General features: G+C 55.4%; 1 protein-coding gene across 3 annotated transcripts in view; it reads right to left on the bottom strand.

Annotated features, from left to right (window-relative positions):
* The window catches only part of KCNAB1 (potassium voltage-gated channel subfamily A regulatory beta subunit 1), a 56,628-nt gene extending 36,368 nt beyond the window's left edge, over window positions 1-20,260 (bottom strand). Inside the window, exon 1 of one of the 3 annotated variants that reach the window (XM_085068909.1) lies at window positions 19,869-20,260. In XM_085068909.1, coding sequence (XP_084925035.1) covers window positions 19,869-20,140 — 272 coding nt within the window. In that variant the 5' untranslated portion in view covers window positions 20,141-20,260. Of the gene's footprint in view, window positions 1-4,818; window positions 5,955-17,048; window positions 17,502-19,868 lie in introns of those variants that run through there. The other 2 variants (XM_085068910.1, XM_085068911.1) reach the window with 2 other exon arrangements.
* Between the last annotated feature and the right edge of the window lie 1,397 nt (window positions 20,261-21,657).

The raw sequence follows: 21,657 nt of genomic DNA, 5'->3' as shown, positions 1-21,657 counted from the left end.
AGTCTGATGGTGTCTCAGACACTGCCCGGGGGCTCTGCAGGGCTCCAGCCCCTCCCAGGCTGAGATTCCTCCTGCTCTGCCAGCGCTCGGCAGCTGCACCAGGAACCTCTCCGGGAGAGGGAACGGCTGAGGGATGTTCCATGGAATCATAGAATCATCACAGGTTTGGAAGGACCTTAAATCCCATCCAGTGCCACCCCTGCCATGGCAGGGACACCTTCCACTGTCCCAGTTCGCTCCAAGCCCCAGTGTCCCACCTGGCCTTGGACACTGCCAGGGATCCAGGAGCAGCCACAGCTTCTCTGGGCAGCCTCCCCACCCTCACAGAGAACAATTTCTTCCTAAAATCTACTCTAAAACTCTCCTCTTTCCCAGGGGATGAGGAAGAAAGCAAACTTTGCTTCTCGAGGTTTACCTTCCCAGGTCGCCTTTCCGTAATTCCAATGTCACCAGCTTTACTTCCACAGATTCCTCCTCGTACCTTTGCCACCCCCAAGTGCTCAGCTCCCCCCGGCTGTGAAAACAATGCTAGCAGGAAAACAACTCTTTTCTGCCCTCCCTTCTTCCCTTTTTATTAACTTGTTTTTCAGCTCTTGTCTTACGGACAGTAGTAACACTTCTTTACTGACGGAAGATTCTCACCCGTTTGGGTAGGAAGGATGGATTTCCTCTCGGGGAAGCTGCCTGGCGTCTCCTCACCCTGCCCAGGCTCTGCCGAGTATGAACTCCACCAATCTGCCTTTGCAGATAAAATTTTTTTGTTTAGGCTCGCGCCGGAGTTAATGGTCAAAGCTGCCTCCATCAATTATGGATGAGCACAAATAGATAGTTGTGCTCTGTAAATTGGGTCCCTCGTGCCCATGCGCGGGCAGGGCTCGGCAAAGGGCTATTTCTGAACTGCTGACGGCCCTAAATCGGCCCTGCAGCGGCAGAGCCCGGAACAGAGCAGCTCCAGCACAGCCCAGCCCAGCTCCCAGCACAGCCCAAATCGCAGCACAGACCAGCTCCAGGCACAGCACAGCCCAAATTCCATCACAGCCCAGATCCCATCACAGCCCAGCTCCAGCCCAGCCCAGTTTCTGGGCACACAGTAGCTCCTGGGCAGATGGGGCACTCCGGGCAAAGCTTTGCACTGCTGCAGCTGTGATGGAAAGGTGCTGGTATCAAAGAATCTGGGAATTCTAGAATGGCTTGGGTTGGGAGGGATCTTAAAGATCCATTCCACCCCTGCCATGGCTGGGACACCTCCGACTGTCCCTGGCTGCTCCAAGCCCTGTCCAGCCTGGCTCTGGGCACTGCCAGGGATCCAGGGACAGCCACAGCTTCTCTAGGCTATGCCAGGGCGTCACTTCCCTCATTGTAAAAAACTTCTTCCTAATGTCTAATCTAAGTTTGAGAGCAGGAAGGCTGGTGCCAGCCTCACTTTGAGAAGTTGTTCCCTGCAGTAGTAGCGCCACATCCCAAATCGCCCCCAGCACCAGGATCAGGGCTGGATCCACTCTAATGAAGAGGATATTAAAGGAGATACAGTAAATTAGGAGAGAGAACCCAGTCTGTGACCCCTGCATGGTCCAAAGCATCCCGGGCTGCCACCCCTCCTCCCTGCTGTGCATCATCACCGGGAAGCAAAGCCACATCCTTTGTTTCCAGCAGCGGTGCGGCAGATTGCAATTTTCCAAGCCAAGCGCTGCAACTACATCATTTTCAAAGAAAGGCTTGAAGTGATCCCCCATATTCTCCCCGAGCATCTGGGCAGGCTCCGCAGCGGGGCTGAACCGGAGCATTACAAAGGATCAAAGCGAGCAGCCCTCTGCCCGCTCGCCTTGCGCAGGAGGAGGCAGCGAGGCTGTGCCGTGCCCGGCGGTGACAGCGGAGCTGATGGCTGGGAGGTCCTGTCCGGCTCCTGGCACAGCCCGGCAGGGGAGATGCACAGCGTGCAGCTCATTTCGCACAGGCAGAGCCGAGCTTTGCTCAGGTGAGCGCCGCGGGGAGCACCTGACTCCTCGTATTCGCAGCTGCTTCCCGGCGAACGCATTTATTCCCGTAAACTTTTTGCCTTTCGTATTCCAATTCCCTGAGCTGGAGCGGGGCCAGAAACATGTCATCTGGTGAAAAGCCCCCGAGCTGGCTCCTCTCCCGCCCCCACCCCTGTCACAGGCGTAGTCGCTGTCTCTCCGCTTTACATAATGCCAGCGGATCGGGAGCGCCTGGCAGCCGGGGGAGGCAGCGGGGCTCGGGAGCATCCCGGAGCGGAGCGGGAGCTGCGGGGCAGCCCTGCCGAGGGGGCGGCGGCAGCGCTCGGGGGCGCAGGGGGGTGGCTCTCGGTATTTTTAGCGTGAATCGAGGGCCAGCGTGGCTGTCGTGGCATTTGGAGCAGCTCACGCTGCAGAGCTCGGCATCAAGGACATAACTCGAGCAGAAAATGAATTGGGAAGGACTTCAGCTTCAAACAGGAGGGAGCTGAGGACTTTACAGGATTATTGTCGCAGCCGTTGGGAGAAGCCTTTGGGTTTCCCTGGGGCTGGGGAATCAGCCTCAAGGTGAACAGGAAATTCCTGCTCCAGTTGTCGGTGGGCTCTTCCCTACCCAAAGGTTATCGCGACTCAGCAGCGTCGCAGCTCAGCCCGAGGGTTACTCAGCTCTTCCTCCAAATACCCCTGCGCTGCTTCTCTTGGGGGAGAAATCAGCTCTGCATGCGGAGAGATTTGCGAGCAGAAACAGAGATTAGTCATAAAGATAAAACCTCAGCCTTGTCGCCAACGAGCTGCTATTCCTGGTGCAATTCCCAGGTCTGGGGCAGACGGAGCGCCGGGGCTGTGAGAACTCCAGCGGGACAATCCACCCTCACTATCCAAACCTGATCTAGGAATAAGGCAGAAAGGCCCAACTGTGGGGGCTGCAGGAGCGAGGAATTGCGGTTTCCCAGAGTGTTGGTTCCCTAGGAAGGAGCGCTGGGAGAAATCAGGGGATAACTGCTGGCAATTAGCACGCAGTGTCCGTGCTGCCAGAGAGCATGACTTGGGAGCAGATCGTGTCTCTGAGAGACACCACCAGAGCCTCGCCTCCGGCAGACGGGCTTATGGGGAAACTGAGGCACGATGGCTTCGATGGGGCTGCCAGAGGGGTCAGGGGTCGCAGGAGCTGCTGGCTGCCACTGCTCCAGTGGGAAGGGGATTAAATGACGAGTTACACTGATTTTGGGGGTGTCCTGTTTTCGGACAAGACCCTCTGCCCTCCCCCAAACGCTGCCCTTCCCACAGACAGGGCCAGACCACCCGGGATCCCTCCGGACATTGCCTCTTGCCATGCCACCTCCGGACACTGCCCCTGCCATGCCACCCCTGGACACTGCCCCTGCCATGCCACCCCTGGACACTGCCTCTGCCATGCCACTCACGGACACTGCCTCTGCCGTGCCACTCACGGACACTGCCCCTGCCATGCCACCCCTGGACACTGTCCCTGCCATGCCACCCCCAGCCCCTGGCCGGCTGGCACCTGGCACCAGGAGACACGTATTAACCAGCAGCTCTGCCCTGGCCACAGGCTCGCCAAGGACTTCTGCTGCCCACAGCATGCCAGAGGCTTGCAACATCCCTGCTGAAAGCTGGCCACGGCTGAAGGACAGGGACAAGCAGCTGGAAAGGCCAAGCTTCCAGTCGGGCAAACCCTCCCTGGCATTTTTCAGCCATTCAAGCAAACCACAGAAAATGACATCTGAGCACCCAATCCACCCTGCTTCCAATCTGTGCAGATCCTGGAGAGTAATATTGACATTTTCTGAGCTGCAGGATCGCCCTGCTCTGGCTGCACCACGCCTGGGTCCGAGAGTGGCTGCTGAACCCAGAGTGGCTTTGCAGCTGTCCCAGGACCCTAAAGGCAGCATTGGCACAGAACTGCACCCTGCAGCTCCCCTGAGCAGGTCTGGTGGCACAAGAGCCCTGGCTGGTGTCCCATGGGCTGGGAACCAGCAGGATGAAGCTGCCCGGAGCCCCACGCCCCTCAGCCTGCCCATGGAGCTCCCCTGTGCCAGCTGCCTCCGCCAGCAGCAGCTCCACCTCGGGCACAGGGTGCACAGGTCCCAGGCTGTCCCCTTCTCCCAGTCCGAACGCCACCCGTTAGTGGCCGAAAGGGACACCCTGAACTGGCAAAAGCCAACACCAAAGGCACACAAATCCTTCTCACTTGCAGCGGAAGGCAGGACAGAGCAGCTTATCTGCTGCCCAACACGGAGCACTTCGGACTGAACTCCCAGCCATCCCTTATTTTTACCGCCTAGGTTAGGAGGAATAAAAACCTGCGAGAGGCAGGAGGCATTCCATAAGAATGCCTGAGATTCTGTTTTCTGCATTTGCCTAACATTGGCTTTGATCTCATCTCGCCGAAGTGAACCAGGTGAGAAGTCCGCCAGCCACCCCCACGGCGGTTGATACCCAAGGCAGACGCCTCTGCTCCAGCAGCACACTGCAAACCAACTTTCCCTGGCCAGCCAGAAGCATGCTTTGCTAATTGATTTTTCTGCTCATTAGCACCAATATTAGTTGCATTGAATGCTTAATAGGAACCATCTTACCACCACTGTCACAAATCCACAACGTCGTATAGCATCTGCACGAGCAAGTGGGTTTTTGGTATAAAATCACAAATATATCTGCCTGCAAAAACATAAACACCCCAAAGCTTCCCAGTTACGCCCAAGTTTAAGAATCTATTAATAACCTGGGGAGAGAGCTCCTCTGCAAAACCAGGTGCATCCAGGCAGGCAAAGTAAAGAGCTATAACCCTGCAAGGGAACAAAGACCGAGACCGTGCCCATACCTATATTTCATGCCCGTTTGCTTTGCGGTGGATTCTTTTAATGAAATGTGGTGCTGCGGGGTAAATGTCCCCAAACTGCGAGCGATAATAGCCACTGTCCGAAATTTCGCCCGGGCTGCATTCACTACGTTCGGGGTGGTGGTGTTCTGCTTGCTGATGAGCCTGTCTTCACCATTTCTCTTCAAGTTGTGGTCTGTGCAGGCGATGGACACTTGCATCGCGCCCGCGGTGCCCCGGCCGGCTGGCGGGCGGACCCCCGGCCCCCCACGGGCTGCAGCTGCCCAGCACGGCCGGCAAAGCTCCGAGCTGCGACTCCCCGAGCTCCGGGGGCTCCGGGAGAGCCGCGCCGCGACCCCGCGATGCCGCCGGGAGACAAACGCTAACTTGCCGCGGCAGCTCGGGGCTCACTCCGGGCTCACTCCGGGCTCACTCCGGGCTCGCTCCGGGCTCGCTCCTGGCTCTGGGGCGATGCTCGCTGCCGCTCAGCCAGAAGCATCCATCCAGTCAGGTGCTCCCGGAGCGCCGCTCCTTCATGGTGATCGCTCCGCAGCCGCTCTGGCTCGCCGCAGGCTGCCGGCCGCCGGTTTTAAATCACTGCGGGCATCCTGCGAGCGCTGGCTCCGGCGCCGCTGGACCGCGAAGTGCTGAGCAGGCACAGCCGAGCTCCGTCCCTCGCCAGCGCGTCCCTAAGGAGCAGCGGCATCCATCGGTGTCCTTCGCCCAGGCGCAGCAGCGCTACCTCCCACCCATGGCAGCCCGCCGAGCGCTGGCAGAGGCTCCGCAGCGGCCGCGGGATCCCCCCGCCCGAGCCTGCGGGAAGGATGGGAAGGATGCGAGGGATGGGAAGGATGCGAAAGAAGGGCCTCCTTTGTGCTCGGAGGGAAGGCAGGCGGTTCAGGCAGATCCGCCCGGAAGAATCGCTGCCGGCATCACTCAGCGAGGTCTTCTATAGCGGGCAGCAATTCGGTGTTCAAATGGGTTAATGACGGGGGAAAGGGAAAAAAAAATAAGGGGGAGGGGGAGGAAAATCGCTGTGCTCCGGTGTGAGGGAGTTAACACGTTCATGCCGTGTTGGTGGCGCCCGGAGCCGCCGCCTGCAGCCCCCGGCTGGCAGCAGGGCCAGGGTTAATCCTGCTCGCCCAGCACCGCCGCCGGAATAAGCCGCAGCGCGAAGGCTTTGAAGAAAAACCAACCCCATTCCTCAGACAGAACCATCCCAGCGCCGGCTGCGGCCGAGGCTCTGCCCTGGGCCACCTCTCCTGGGCTTTGGCCACCGGCGGGACCCCCAGGCTGGGCAGCTGGCCTGGGACAGGGCGGTTCGGAGGCCCCCAGGACCCCTGTGCGCCACTGTCACTGTCACTGTCACCAGCAGAGTGGCCCTGGGAGGGACAGGCAGGGTGGCCCTGGGTGCAGCCCCGCAGCACAGGGTGCCCGAGGGTGGCAGGGCCCGGCGGGCAGGTGGGCGAGGGCAGAGTCACCCGCGGTCCCTTTCCCACCTGCACAGGTCCAGAGGGGCTCCCCAGACCCCACTGCTAAATCTGTCTAGGGGGCTGCAGTGAGGGGACACCTCCTGCCCACCCCCGCTCCCTGCCCGGCCCCAGGCCCTGTCCCCTCGGGTTGTGACCAGCTCGCAGGCTGCACCCCCTGCAGTCACCTGCCCAGGGCACCAGAGGGGCAGCAGAGCAGCGGCAGAGCGAGCTGGGGGTGCTGGGGGTGATCACAGCCTGGCTGAGCTCAGGGTGACACAGCGCTGACCCCTGCCCTGCAGCGGGGACACTCCGTGCTGTGTCCCCTCCACCCTGCTGAGCAGGGACAGTGTGACAGCGGCTGGTGGGCAGCTGGCAGCCAGCCTGGGCCACCCACCACCACCCCGCGACAGGGGAAGAGCTTCTGACGGCGATCCCGCCGCAGCTCCTTTCCTGACGGCTCATTAACAGGTACCAGCACATCCCTTTGAGGATGGAAAGCATCAAATCCCAACAAAGACAGTTACTTTATGCTATTTTCCCAAAGAGGATTAACAGTTAATCACGCAGCAGAGCCACGAACTCCCAGCTGTGAGTGGTCTCCTTGGACTCACCCTCAAGGGGGAATTCGGGGGTGCAGAACCCCTTGGAGACTTTCCAGACACCTCATCAGTGAGTCACCATCGCAGACCACCAGCAAGGGCTGGAAATACCCAGCAGAGTGTGGCACCGCGGGGTCACTGCCACCAAGGTGTCCCTCACATCCAGGACATCCTCAGGGTCTCCCTGGGACGGGGGGATGTGGCTGGAGCATTGCTGGTGGCACCCACTCGTTTTGGAGCCTGGCTTTGTGTTTCAGAGCCCAAAGCAGGACTGACAGGCCTGGAAATATTCCTGTCTGAGGGCATCACATCCCTCGCTGGGCACAGGGGGTTTTACCTGGTGGATACATCTCTGGAGAGTTCCCAGAGTTCCAGACCTGCCAAATGCTGTGACCTGGCCCTGGGGACGAGCCCAGGTCACTGTCACCCAGCTCCTGGTCACCATCCCCACTGCCAGGGCTGCCAGGGAGGGACACAAAGGGACAGTCACGCTCTGCACTGGCACATCCCACAGAGCATCTTACCTCAAGCTGCTTAGCTTTGGAGGGGTTACAGTCTCTCCACAGAATATGTATTTAAATATGGGATTTATTTCATTTCCCTGAGCAAGATAATCACTTCTCGAGTAAAACGTTGGAGTAACATAATTCTGTATGATGAAAATCCTGAGCTTACAGAGGAGGAGATACGTGACAGCCCTGGCAGAGGACTCAGCCACCAGCCTGTGGCCAGGCTCCCCGTGCCACCTCAGTGCCACCAAATTGCTGTGACAAGATGCCCGTGTGCATTTGCCCCTGAGCAAGACAGCAGTCGCTCATTAAATAACTTGCTCAAAATGCTTCATCAAACAAATCTGGTTTAACACAGCTGCTTGTGACCACCCTGTGACCCCCCAGCCCTCTGTCCTGGAGCCACTGCGGCCACCAAGAGCCACAGTGAGCCCAGGAGCTGCCCTGGGGCTCTCACACCAACACACATCCATCGCCCTGGATCTCTGCTGTGCCCAGGACCTTGCAGGGGCAGGAGGATGCACACCCTGCAGCAAGCAGGATGGAAACCTCCAAGGAGCAAAAGCTGCTTTATGCAGCCCCTGTGGAGGCTGGAAGGGCCTTGGGGCTGGGCACAGCACGGGGTGAGGGAGGAACCCTGCCAGAGCTCCTGCAGGGACTCTGCTCCAGGGTCAGTCAGCAGCACAGCTCTGGCTGCAACCAGAGGCGGAAAGATGCTTCTGCAGCCCAAAATATGAACATGAATCAAGGTCCTGCAGTCTGGGCTGGGTGAAACCTCGTGAGCTGCTGCAGCCCTGGCCCAGCACAGCCAGAGCTGAACATGCTGCTTGCTCCTTCCTTTTTTATTTTGCATTTCGCCTTATAGTGGAGCTCCTTTGAAATCCGATGCCAAGCCTGGCTGGAGGTTCTGCTTCTCATGGCAGCACTCACAGGCTGTTTAGCCTCCCTGCCGTGGCACAGGGTGGTCTGCAAGGCCCCTCCAACCAAACCAGTCTGTGATTCCAGCAATCCAGGTCACCAGGATCAATGCCAACCCAGCCTGTCCGAGCTCTTTAAAGGAAATATTTCCATGTCGAGAGAAGACAAAACTGAGTTTAGCAGCAAACGTGGAGCAGTGCTGATGACAGACGAGGTGATGGCTGCCCTGCCCCTGGGAGTGTCCAAGGCTGGGTTGGACAGGGCTTGGAGCAGCCTGGGGCAGTGGAAGGTGTCCCTGCCATGGCAGGGGTGGCACTGGGTGGACTTGTGGTCTCTTCCCAACCCAAACCATTCTGGGATTCTGTGATCAATGTCAGAAGTGTTCCCTCTGCTCCCAATGCCAGAGGGTCCTGCTGTCCCCACGGCCAGAGCAGCCCCAGGATGGGGAAGATGCATCAGCACAGAACAGTCAGTGCTTCCAGGCTAGAGACACATCAGAAATATGGTTTCAGCCTTCATGGAGAGAGCTTTAACCACGTTGGACACTTAGACAGATGCTCAGTGAGACTTTGCATGCAATGCCCTTGGATGGGCCAGACCTGAGGAAAGTGCATGGCAGCACTGAAAACACAGCTGGCAGTGCCAAGAGGGCAGGATGCTGCTCCAGAAGCCCTTGGAGCTTTTCCACCCCAAAAATGCCCTTCATTTCATCCAACAGCCCAGACCTGGCTACAGCCCCCACGTTCTGTCCACAGCCTGTCCACAGCCCCACAGGCAGGCAGCAGCCTCTCTCCAGGACTGGCCTTCCCAAGAACCATCTCGACATCCTCCACAAATCCCTGATTCAGTCTCCCACCCGGAGCTCTGCCGCAGCGCAGCAGGACACGCTCAGGGCAATTCCACCTTGTGTCCCAATCAAAGTTTCATTGGGCCGTGAGAGCTCTGGTGACAAACAGCTCTCGTTCAGCTCCCTCCCCAGAGCTGGCTGGGAACAGGTTTTTAGCTGGGATAATCACCGAGGATTGCGGTGCTTCGTTCCATCTCCCTACACTGGGCTGATAGGGCGAGATAAGGAGCTGCCCCGGAATGAGCTGCTGTGGGGAGGCAGCTCCCAGCAGGGCTTCCCCGCGATTAATCCCAATTAAGAACCTCCAGCTCAGCCGAGGAGGGTCCAGCCGGCAGCAGCACCGAACCCCGCAGCGATCTGTAGCTCTTTGGGGTGTTCTGTACCCGCCAGGAATGGCTCTTTTTGATAACACTGCTGGAAGCTGGGAGAGGAAATGAGCTGCAGAACAAAAGCTTGGCGCTTACGGAGCCCACAGCCATCGCATTTCCGCTGGTTTCACATCAAAAACTCCATTTGCATTTGTAATTGCACTTGAGGAAAACCGATCAAAATCCCTATTAAATGGTTTTTAGTTAAAAGGCGTCGTTCTGGCAGGTTTGGAGCCAGGCTGGGGGCACTGCCCAGCCCGGGGTTCCTCTGGTGGCACACGAGGTCTGTCATACCTCCAGGACCTGTGGAGCTCCGAGGGCTCCCTCCACCCGGAATGGACCAAAGCTGGGGTGGGAGAGCTCCGAGCCAGGCTGCTCTGCCAGCAGGGGCTTGGGTGAGGCTGGGGTGTGATAAACTCAGCGCCAGAGGAGCTGTGGCTGCCCTGGCAGTGTCCAAGGCCAGGCTGGACAGAGCTTGGAGCAGCCTGGGACAGTTGGGACACCATGGCAGGTGTGGAATGAGATGGGCTTGAAGGTCCCTCCCAGCCCAAACCAGGGTGGGATTCTGTGCTGCCCAAAATTCCTGGACAAACTCCCACCTAATTCCCAACCCTCTGGGTGTCCCAGGCCAGCCCCACCCTGGGAGCACCCATGGAGCCCCAGCACCCGAGGGAGACACCCAGGAGCTCTGCACTGGCAGCTCTGGAAACTCTCTCTATATATAAATACAAATCTATATAAATAAATAATCTCTTCATGCACCAGGAAAGAATCAATACCAGGACCCAGCCCGGAGCTCTCCATGTCTTACACGGAGGGTGGAACTCATTGGGCACCCAATCCAATTAATCAGCTGCTTGTCCCTGCAGAGAGAACACCCCCACGGTGCTGCTGCCCATTAGCTGCTGCATCCAGAGCAGGTAATTTAATTTTCCCATGCTATCTGTTCCATTTCTCAGCTGACTGCAAGCCAGTGCCTCACATGAAGGGCTCCAGAAGTCACCATTATATTAATGTATCGTGCTACACTGAGCACTTAATGGTCTTTAAGGTCCCTTCCAGCTCAAGCCATTCTGTGATTAAATATGATTAAAACACTTAGAGCTGCACGAAGCTGCATGGCAAAGTACAAGAGGGTTTTGTGTTTTATTCCCCCCGGGAGGCCCTGACATGATATCCAGATCCTGAGCATCCATCCCAGAGCAGAGGAGCATCCCTGGCAGCAGCAGCAGGACCCTCAGGCACTCGGGGCTGTTGTGCCAGCTCGTGGCCAAGAAATGCTTTTCCCTTCTGCTGTTCTCGTGTTCTGGACTGTGCACACACAAAATGCAGGTTTGCACTGCGTGCTTCGCATCACCTGGTGGATAAATGGATTCCAAATAAAGCTCAGCCCAAGCTGTGTTCTTCCAGCTTGGCTGTGCTTGTTGAATAGTAGATTTCAGGCAATTATGTACACTGCTGTGTTATCCACACACGTCAAATCTCACCCAAGCGTGGCTTGTAACAGCTTAGAGCTCTAAATGAACTTGTATGGAGAGATGCTGCTGGGGTGCTGGGCTGGGCTGTGGATCACAAACACACAGCTCCCAGCTGCCCTTTTCTGGGACACACCAGAGCAGATGGGGAGCAATTATGGAGAAATAACTTCTGATTCTTTGGGATTCACTGGCAGAGGGGCAGGACAAAGACGAGCTGCAGCAGACTGTGTTGTTTGGGAAACTCTTTTCCAACGGACACCCCTTCAGAAAACCTCCTCCTCTCCCAGGAACCCTCAGTTTTCACTTCCTCCTCCAGCCCATGCAGGGACTTGGCCCCTCTGTGAGCAACTCAGTGAGAGCCAAGTGTCTCCATCAGTCATTATCTTACATAAGTCACCACTGCATAATAAGCACTATTAAAAATATCACCTTCCCAAATAGCATTTTTCAAAGAAGAATTTTAATTCTTCTCCTGAGAGTCTCTCTTTCAGCTGCAGCAGCATTTCTAATTATTCCAGTGAGTGACACAGGGTACGAATCCCATCAGCTGCATCCAGCAGAACTGGCACAAGACTTTGCTCCCTGCTCCCGAGGCAAAACCCTTCACCCTGACCAGCATCCCAAAAGAATGAGGCCTCTGCTGGAATTAATCGCTGAGGAGAATTAGCACATCACCCAGGACAATGCCGTTTGCTGAAATCCAGCAGATTACTAAGGAGCAATCTCCAGCCCCATTAATTTTAATGTGTCTTTTCCCACTGCCAGCCTCCTCTTCGGGAAGGGATTCGGCAAACCTGCTGTGTCAGCACTTCCTCTGCACTCAGTTACCAGCCCACACCGCTGCTTGAAAATCAGCATTTCAGGATTCCTGGGAGCTGCTTTTCACCTGAGCAGGTGCAGCACAGCTCTGCTGCCAGGGAGGAGCCAGGGGCTGCGGTGACTCTTCAGCTCCCCAATTTTCCTTTGCTCTTCTCCCTTCCAGAGCTCTCTGCAATGGCTTTTAACTCTTTTTTAAAAACTTTTTTTGGCCCACAGGGTGAGTGCACAATGTACCTCAGAGCAGCACAATGTCGTGGAATGATCTGGGTTGGAAGGAACCTCAAAGCTCATCCAGTGCCAATCCAGGGCAGGGACATCTTCCACTGTCCCAGGCTGCTCCAAGCCCTGTCCAGCCTGGCCTTGGACACTGCCAGGGATCCAGGGGCAGTGACATTTTAGTAAATTGAGTGCAAGGCACTGTCAAGTCTTCAGGTGACCTCCAGCCACTGCCAAACCCTTCCGAGCCAAGGACTTGTGCATTTCCCAGGCCAGTACCGGGCAAGCAGTCCCTGATCTTTGGGCACATCCCAAACACTGAACAACCACTTTCACACTGGAACGGCGCCCATTTAATTAACAAAAAGATTTGCAAGAGGATCATTACTTACTGCCAAATGCATAACCGCTCATTAGGCCCTCAGGGGAAATGAATAATTACTCCTGCAATCTACAGATTGTGTCTTTTTCTGCAGCGAAAAACGGTTCCATCTCCCCAGCTGGGGTGGGAAAGCGAGGGCAGGGGGGAAATCCTCAGCCAGCAGCCCTGGAGCAGGGGAGCAGCTCCCCAGAACTGCCCCTTTGGGCTCTCCAAGGATCCCCATGTGCTCCACAACACCTCCGGAGAAAGCAGCAACCATGGCCCCGGCACGATGGAAACGCTGCGCTGGCTTCTGGAGCCTTTCTGGCGCAGGGGTGAAGCCAGCAGCTATGAAAAGACACTGAAAACAAGGAAGAAAACAAGGAAGGCTGCTTATCAGGCAGTCCCAGGTCTGCACAGGAGGGTTACCCATGGAAAAGCTGCCTTTCCTCCAGCCTCCCCCCTCTCAGCTGCCCCAGCCCTCCCCACACCACGGGAAAGGCAGAAAGAGAGTGGTGCTCAACTCAGCGTGGGGGAAACACAGAGTGAGACACAGCAGAGTGTTCTGACTGGTTTAAACTGTAAATAAAAGAATTCTGGTTCAAAGATGGGTGCAAAGAGCAGCCCCACTGAGCTTCCCCTGAGCCGTGCCCACCTGCCATGCCAGGCACAGTCGGCATCGCCGGAGCACCAGGGCTGGTGGCACAGGATCTGCTCTCCCCTGGCACTGAGCCTTGCCAGAGCCTGGGTTTATCATTGTCTCCTAAAGGATGGAGCCTTGAAATAAATCTGGAAGCCACGAGAGGAGGTTTTGCTGGTATTTCCCCAAATCCACGCCCTGCTCAGCAGTCGGCGCAGCATCCGGCAGCATCCCTTCCTCAGCAGATCCCAAAGTCAGCCCAAAGACTCCTGGATAAAACCTCTTTTAACCAGGACCACGTGGGCTGAGCTTCATCCCAGGGCACAGACTGCAGACTTCAAACCTGCCTATAAATGTAGCCAGAAATATCCCAAAGTTCCAAGTCAGCGCCCTGGAGAGGCTCGGGATGCGCTGTGCTGGGGTGGAGGAGCAGGGAGGAGGCTCAGCAGGAGCAGCTGCCCATGGATCTGGCATGGAACAGCATCTGCCAGCCCAGGCGTGGCAGCCAGACCTGGACAGGAGCAGAAGGTGTGGGGAAAAGTGCAAATTCCTGCTGGGCAGCGACCAGAGCAGCTGAGGGTCAGCTGGGATTTACTGCAGTTGTGGGGAACAGGGAGAGCAAAATCTGCTTTGTCTTCCCCACAAAGCCAAGAGCTGCAGCATGGGAGCTTCCCACAGCAAGGTGGGAATAACCCTGGAGGTGCCAGCACACCGACCCTGAGCTTGTGTGAGGCTTTGTGAGGAATTTAGGGAATCATGGAATGGTTTGGGTTGGAAGAGACTTTAAACATCCAGTTCCATGGGCAGAGAGAGGATCCTACAAAAATAACACAAACCCCAAGGAAGTGAAATCACCAGGAAAAGGGACAGGCATGGGGATGTGTCCCACCATCACTGCACCAGGTAGCTGCTGTGTAGTTTGAACAGAAAAAAACCCACTAAAAACCCAGTTAGGCCACGTGATACTGTCTGTTGAAAAAAGGACACAGCTGGATGCAGCTCTGTGGATCAATCTGCACAGGAAATAGGGAAAACATTAAGGCTGTAAGATATATCCCAATAACTATAATGCAGCAGCACTCTGGATGGAGCAGATGAGGACAGGATTACAGTGCAGGATTACACGACCCCATCAAGAGCCCTCCAATATTTTGCCATCTAAAGATTAGATATTTTAAAGCTTCAATGCACAAAATGAGCCTCACTAAGGAAGCCTGGAAAAGCAGCCATGGGAAAGGGATTGTTCCCAAATTCCTCTCTGCTGGGGTAGATCTGTGGGGGTATAAGAGGGCTGAAGAGGAGCTCTGCCTGCTCAGGGTTAAATCTAAATCCCCCGTTGGTGTTTAACACCTTGGATGGCCTTGGCTCATACCTGATAACATCGTCCAGCTGCTGGTGCTTCCAGCATCCACACCACCACCCCACCTCGGGGAGTTGCCCTGTTCCATCACAAGAGGCTGGGAAAGGGTTTCCTGTGTCCAAACCTGATGTACAAAATTTCCTTTGCTCCCCCCTGCCCCAGTTCCTGCCTTGTTGGAGACGGTGAGTGACTGGCTAGAGGCTGTTCCTGATTTAAACACATCTGTAATCCCTGTCCATCATCTTTTCCCTAAGCCAAAAGCCTTCTTAATCACCCGGTGCAGGGACAATGCTATCCCTGGGACCCCTCTGAATCCATTTGGAATGGGATGGGCAGCACCGGCCAAGGTTTGGGTGTCAGCTCCTCACTTTTCCCATTGCTATCAGGAAAGGGAAAATGGAGGGAAAAAGGGAAAAGGAAACATCCTGCTAAGGGCTACCTGCTGGCCAGTCTTTGTATCAAAGCTTCTGTATCACAGTCTTAAATCCCGAGGTTTGAATTTGGTGCTCAAGCAAAGAAACCAGAGAAAGGCCAGCGCTCTCTTGGCACACAGGAACTCAGGGGGGCCTGCAGGACACCCCGGGGTCATGCCAGGCTCAGGGGTTTGCCACGGGGTTGTGTGCTGTGGGAAGAATTCACCTCCTGGAACAGAACCTTAACGAATAGAAAACAGATCAAACAGGATCCCAAAGCCTGGGTGCAGCCCAGCTGCAGTGGGTTAGTCCAGCAGTGCCTCAGGACTCTGTGAGCTCCACAAATACTTTCCAGCCCAACGTTTGCCAGCAGCATGTTTTGCAAAGCTGCCTGGGTGCTCCTGCAGACACATACACATGGATAAGATTTCCCCCTCAGGCCCTGCAAGAGCAGCTGCCAGAGCTCACAGACCCTGCTGGAGTCAGGAAGGAGCAGAACTTGGGAGGTTTTGCAGTCAGAGATTCCCATTCCAAAACCAGACCTCGAGCCCCAGCAAGGTGTGCATGGAAAGGAGCTGTGCAATGAACACCTTGTTGGATAATAAAACACAAAATTTGCTTTGTAAATGGTGTTTCATGTGAGAGAAATGCTGCTGTCATCAGAAATGAGCCAAGCTCATGCACTGCTGCACCTCTTCTGTAATAATGGGGTCTTCTGTAAGAGCTGAACTGTGCTGCACTGGCTGAAGCAATGAAAGGGAAAAGAACTGATCAGCCTAGAAATGAACCAGCTTAGAAGTGTTTAGTAAGTGATTCTTGTTCACCATTCATTACTTCCCACATGCAATTGAATAAATCTTAATAAAAAAGGAGGTGCTATTGTGCTGGCTTTAGACTGGACTTGTGGAGAGCTGAAGAAACACCTGGGAGGCAAAATGAGAGAGGAAAGAGAATATCCAAGCTCACAGTCAGACTAGAAGAGCCCCTGTGCTTCTGGAAGAGAAAACACCCTATGGAAAGCAGCAGGTGGCTGCTGGAGCATCCCCTGCCCTCTGCAGAGCCCTCTGCTCAGCCCCTGTCCCACGGGATAAATCTCCTGGGCACATGGGAAACGCAGTGAGTTACTGCTGCTCCTGTCAGCTGTGAAAAATGCACACACTTAAAGTGGGGCAGAGGCTCCAATCCATCAGCCTCAACAGAAATTAAGCACATGGTGTATTTGCCCATGACTGATGGCTCTGCTGGATGAGGGAAACCTCACTTACTGAGCCAAGCTGCAGAGGTGGCTGAAGGTGTGTGCAGGGAGCCCTGAGCAGCCCCAGCTATGCCCATTCCAGTCCCAGGATCTCTCATTAATTACATTTTTCTATGACTTGAAAACTCCATCTCCATCTGTATCTAATCCTCCAGGAATTTTCTCCCCAAGCTCTTTGCAGGTTTCTCCCCCAGGCTGGGCATGTTTTGGTGCAGCAGAACACAGATGGACATTGCTGGCAGCTTTTGAGTGATGTTTTCTGGACTTGGCACTGGGCTGGGATGTGTCCTTGCACCAGGGATTTGCAGGACAATCTGTGGAGGACACTTCAGCCAGGGGATCAGAGCCCTTCATGGGAACACTGTGTGCTTCCACGTGTGCTGCTCAGCGAGGACACAAGTTTGAAATCCTGTCTGCACAGCCCAGCACCATGGGAAGCACAGAATCGGAGAGAAACAAGAAAAACAGTGATTTTTGTGTGGGTACTGAGAGCAGCCTTTTCAAACACAACCACAACGTGGGATTGGGATCCTCAGAAGGAGCAAAGGAATTTCTCATTAAAGGGTGGTGATTTTCCAGGCAGAAAAACAAGGAAAAATTCACACCTGCATGAGGGAGGCTGTTTTTCACAAAAGATGTGTACTAGGAATAATTTTCAAACACAACCACAACGTGGGACTGGGATCATCATCAGGAGCAAAGGAATTTCTGATTAAAGGGTGGCAATAGTATTGAATCATAATAAGTATAGTATTGAATAGTATTGAACCATAAGTAAGAAGCCAATGGCCATATGGCACGAATGCTAGAAAATAGTATAAAAGAGACTTTTAGCAATAAAGCTCTCTTTGTTCTACCTTCCTTCCTGGCCTGGAGCTGTGGTTTTTGTGTCACCTGTCCATCTCTACAGCCACACCAGCTCCCTCCCTCAGCCCAGCTGTCCCCACTCTAGGGACAGCCCCAGGACGTGCCACCTACCTGTACCTCATGCCCGTGCGGGCCCTGGTGGTGTCCTGCAGGGACAGCCCGTGCAGCTGCAGGAACCTCTCCAGCTGTTTCCTGTCCCGGGCCGGGCTGTGCAGCCCCGGCCAGCCGGCGGCAGGGCTCGGAGCCCTCTGTCCCTCGGGCACCCTGCGGCCCCGCGGCGGCCCCGCCTTGGGCGGGGGGATGTCGGCACAGGCTGGCTTGTAGAGGTGCATGGTGCTGCTGGCCGGGCTCTCAGCAATTCCCGCAGCAGGACACTCCCGGAGCAGAGCCCAGAGCCATCCTGCACTGCCCGGGACGATCGCTGGGCTCTGCACGGCTTTTTCACCCAGACATTCCTTATATTATTGCAACTGGCCCGTTTTAGTTGGTGCTCAGGATGGATTGGGGCCAAGATCAGCAATCTTGTGCATCTGCTGAGACCTCTCAGGGCCCAGGACTCCACGGGGTAAGGGCTGCTGGTGGGAATAGAGCACTGACCCCATTTCCCAGGTTTTATATTTAGATGATGAGAAATATTTGCTTGGGATTCAGTCCAAGGCCAATAAACATCAACCAAACTCTCTCACAGGGTGTATTTCAGGCCCTGGGCTGGCCAGATGAACACTGCAGGCATCTCCTCTGCAACCCATTAGAACATCTTGTTTTCTCACAGTGCACTGCAAGCTCTCACAGCTGGGGTTACCTGGTCTGGGAACTTCCCCAGCATCTGCAGCCTCACGGGGTGTGACAATTCATATGAATTAAATTATGATTTTAACAATGAATTCAGCACTGCTGAACAGCAAACAAAAAGGCTCTGGTTTAAAGAATCATGGAATGGTTTGGGCTGCAAGGGACCTTAAAGACCATCTCATTCCAAACTCCCCTGCCATGGCAGGGACACCTCCCACTATCCCAGGTTGCTCCAAGCCTTTCCAACCTGCCCTTGAACACTTCCAGGGATGGTTTTCATGGTCTTCATCCCTCCAGCAGCCAGAAGGGCCTCAGTGACCTTTTCTGGCCACAGCAAACAATCTGCCAAGGTCTGGCTCATGCCTGAGGCAGATGTCTGAGACTCTTCTATTTTAAAACTCACCCCCTTTCCAGACTGTCATTTCAGCCCCAAATACATTAGAAAAATAAGTTAAATAATCAAGTGATGGACGTATCATGAACTCAACTAATCCTTAAATCTTTCAAAGCAGATAAAGAAAGACTGATCCCAACCCCAGAATATATTTTAAAAGCTCATAATTCAATGTCACAGAGGGGAGTTTGGCTGGGACAGTGGGATTACCCCTTTACTCTTGCTGTGCCACTGTGGGATCAGGGCATGGGTGGCCCTGGATGTCCCCAGGAGGTCCTGCCTGTGGGACTCTGACACTTCTGTGCCCAAGGATGGGGGTTGTGTTCTCACAGTGCTGACCCTTGCTGGGGTGCAGGGGGATTTCAACCCCTGCTCTCTGCAGCCCAAGGACACTCCGGGGAGGGCACAGTGTCCCAAGCTGTTCCTGCTGTGTCCCAAGCTGTTCCTGCAGTGTCCCGAGGCTGTTCCTGCAGGGACCCATGCCTTCCTCCCGCAGTGTAGCTCCAAGGGCTGTACCTGTGATCTCTGCTGCAGCTGCCTTTGGTTTTACCTCCTGCCAGCCCCAGCTCTCTGCTCGTCTCTAAAGCAAGGTGAACCAGTGCAAAGAAATACCTCTGCAAGCTCCTCTGGGTTTTTTGGACACCAGAGTTTTGCTGGTTTGGACAATCAGCGTTTGTATGGATCAGCACCTTTAGAAAGTTAGTTCTCCCAGAAGTTTTTCCCCAGCACTTTGCTTTGCTGGTGCTGTTCGAGCCCCTGGGTGCCAAGCACGGGCTGGTGGGTCGGTGGGCACCAGACCCAAACCTGTCCCCTCCCAGCCCACAGACCCCTCGTGCCTCCTGCAGGTGCTGGTGACCATCTCTGCACTTAATAAATAAATAAATACCCACTTGCTCCTTCTCTCAGCTCTACTTCCTTTTCCTCTCACTTACCCCATTCCTAATTTTTATCGTCATAACATTTTAATTCATTTCTTATCCAAGCACATCTGCAAGAGCTCGGCTTGTGCCGGCACTGCAGGCATCCCCACCCTGGCTGCGGTTAGGGAACACCTCGGGAGGGTCTCAGCCGAAATCCCGGCTGCTGCCGAAGTGAGATGAAGGAAATCCCCTCTCTGCGGGTGCAGCTCCTCGGGAGCACAGCGGCACCGGGCAGAGCCCGCGGGTTCCGATTTCATCGAGGCTCCGACCCCGCACGGCAGATTAGAGACTCGCACGTCTAATTTCCACTAATACCAAGATCCCCTTATATTTTTTTAAAGGACGGAGATCAGATTCTGGAGGCTGCGACATTTAAGACTGATGGGATAAGAGCTGCAGCGGCTGCAGGTTTTCCCTCCGGGGGCTCCTTGCCAGGCTGAGCCTCGCCGCTGCCCGGGAAGGGGGACAGAGACCCTCCTGCCCCCCGAGCTGTCCCTGCTCGGCAGCAGCAACTTCCCAGCTCTATTCACACAAAACCACAACCACTCGGACAAATCAGAAACAAGGCTCAACAAACACACGCAGCCTGTGCTGAAGAAGTTACGGGGGAATCAAGAAACAAGTTTGCAGGGTTTTCAGCTCTGTAAAGCATTAATAACCAGAACAATCAGACTTACAAAGCCGAAGATGTTTCTATCGTTATTACTATGCTGATGATTGCTATTTCTATTGTTATTACCGTTATGATGACGATGATTGCTGCTGTAATTATGACTATTATAACCACGATGATCAGCAGCAGTGCCCGAGGGCAGCAGGACCTACCTGTGCGGCATGCCGGTGGTGTAGGCGATGGTGTACTCGTGGGACAGCTCGCACAGCCGCAGGTACCAGTTCATCTCCAGCTCCCGCAGCAGCGCCAGGCGCCTCGCTCTCTGCTGGGGCTGCGCGACCCTCGGCCGGCCCTCCTTGCTGCTCTCGGCCGAGCTCTTCAGGGCTCTGTCCCTGCTGCCCACCGACAGCACCGACTGCTTCCGCAGCTTCAGCGACTCCTCGGCGCCCTTGCCCCCCACGGTCCCGGTCCGTGCCGCCAGCATGTCGCGTCCCGCTCGGTGCCGAGGGCTCAGCGCTGCCCTCAAATCATCCCGAGTGATTGCAGCGCGCTCCTTCCTCCCGCTATAACCTCACGCCGGCCACAAAGCTGTAATTAGAGACGTGTCTGCGGGGCTTAACCGGAAAGAAGAGCCGCAACCTTCTCATGGAAACATCTGTAGCTGCTCCCCCGTGCCAGCGGCTCCGCAGCCCGGGAGGACAGTCCCTGAAAACATCGCCCCGGCACAGCCCGCGCCTCGGCCGGCCTCGGCAGGACGGTGGAGGCTTCTGGAAAAGCCGTCCGGCTGCCCAGCGCTGTAAACATGGGAGGTGAAGTCACACGTGTCACCCTGAGGGCGAAGCGTGGCCCACGTGGGCTGGCCAGGGCAAGCTGCGGCGCTGTCGGTGCTGGCCGCGGCCCCGAGCATCCCCCGAGCATCCCCCGAGCATCCCCGGCCGCCCTGCTCCTCCTCCTGCCGCTCCTCGGCTCGCCCCATCCACCAGGAGCTTCCCTCCTCCGAGGGATTTGCGGAAATTTGGGGATTTGGTCACCCTCAGGAGGATGAGAGCAAAGTGCCGAGCGCTGCAGAGCGAACGGTGTTTGGAGAATGTAGGAAAGGGCAGACACCGGAACGGCTTTAATTCCCTCTCCGGTCTGAAATGTAAAAGCTGATACAGAGATTACAGCTCTAATCACAGCAGCCACTTCGGGAGCACGGACTGAGCCGTGTGCCGAGCCAGCAGCAGAGCAAAAACCCCTCGAGGGCAGCGGGATTTGACAGGCAGCGCCTCAAAGCACTGCGATCACCCCAAAACAGAGCCAGCGCCCCTGTGCCCCGCGGCGTGTCCCGGCGATGGAAGATCGCTGCGATCAGGGCAAAGGGAGCTCCCTGGCTCAGTCTCCCCTCCCAGCAGCTCTGAACCAGCTCGAGATGGTTTTCCCACCCGAGCCTTGCAGATCCCCGAGGCTGGAGGCTGCCAGGAGCTCATCCTGCTCTGCAGCCACCCTCGGCTGCTCGCTGTGCTCCCAGAGGGCTTGCAGGACAAAACCCCTTTCTAGCTGCTTTTCCGGAAAGCGGTTCCATCACATCTTGGAACAAGCCCTAAAAAATGTACCTCCAACAAGAACTGCTGCTATTCAACCTATTTACGGCACTAAAACATTCACTGGGAGTTTCGCAAAACTCTAGAAAAATGACTCAAACTTTGAGCTGTTAAAACATTCTAGTTCTGTGCCTGTTCCAACTTGTTTCCTCGTTTATCCTCAAACTTTTAAAGTTCTTCCCAAAACAAAAAAGGTTTCCAGCAACTCCAGAAGCCTTTAAACCAAGCCCGAGCAGTGAACATATTTTACAGGTACATAAGTCGGAGCCTTCTAAAATTCTACAGGCGCTTCCATGTGGAAATTGGTTATCAAAAGTGAAATAAAGCTCTCCAAGAGCTGCAGAAAAGGCACATTGTGCTCCCTCAGCCTCCCGTGTTTATCGCTCCCTTAACCACAGAAACACCCCGCCGTTCCCAA

This window comes from Lichenostomus cassidix, chromosome 9, assembly GCF_008360975.1.
Source record: "Lichenostomus cassidix isolate B80296 chromosome 9, HeHo_3.0, whole genome shotgun sequence".
Lineage (NCBI taxonomy): Eukaryota > Metazoa > Chordata > Aves > Passeriformes > Meliphagidae > Lichenostomus > Lichenostomus cassidix.
This window is presented reverse-complemented; position numbering and strand designations above follow the sequence as displayed.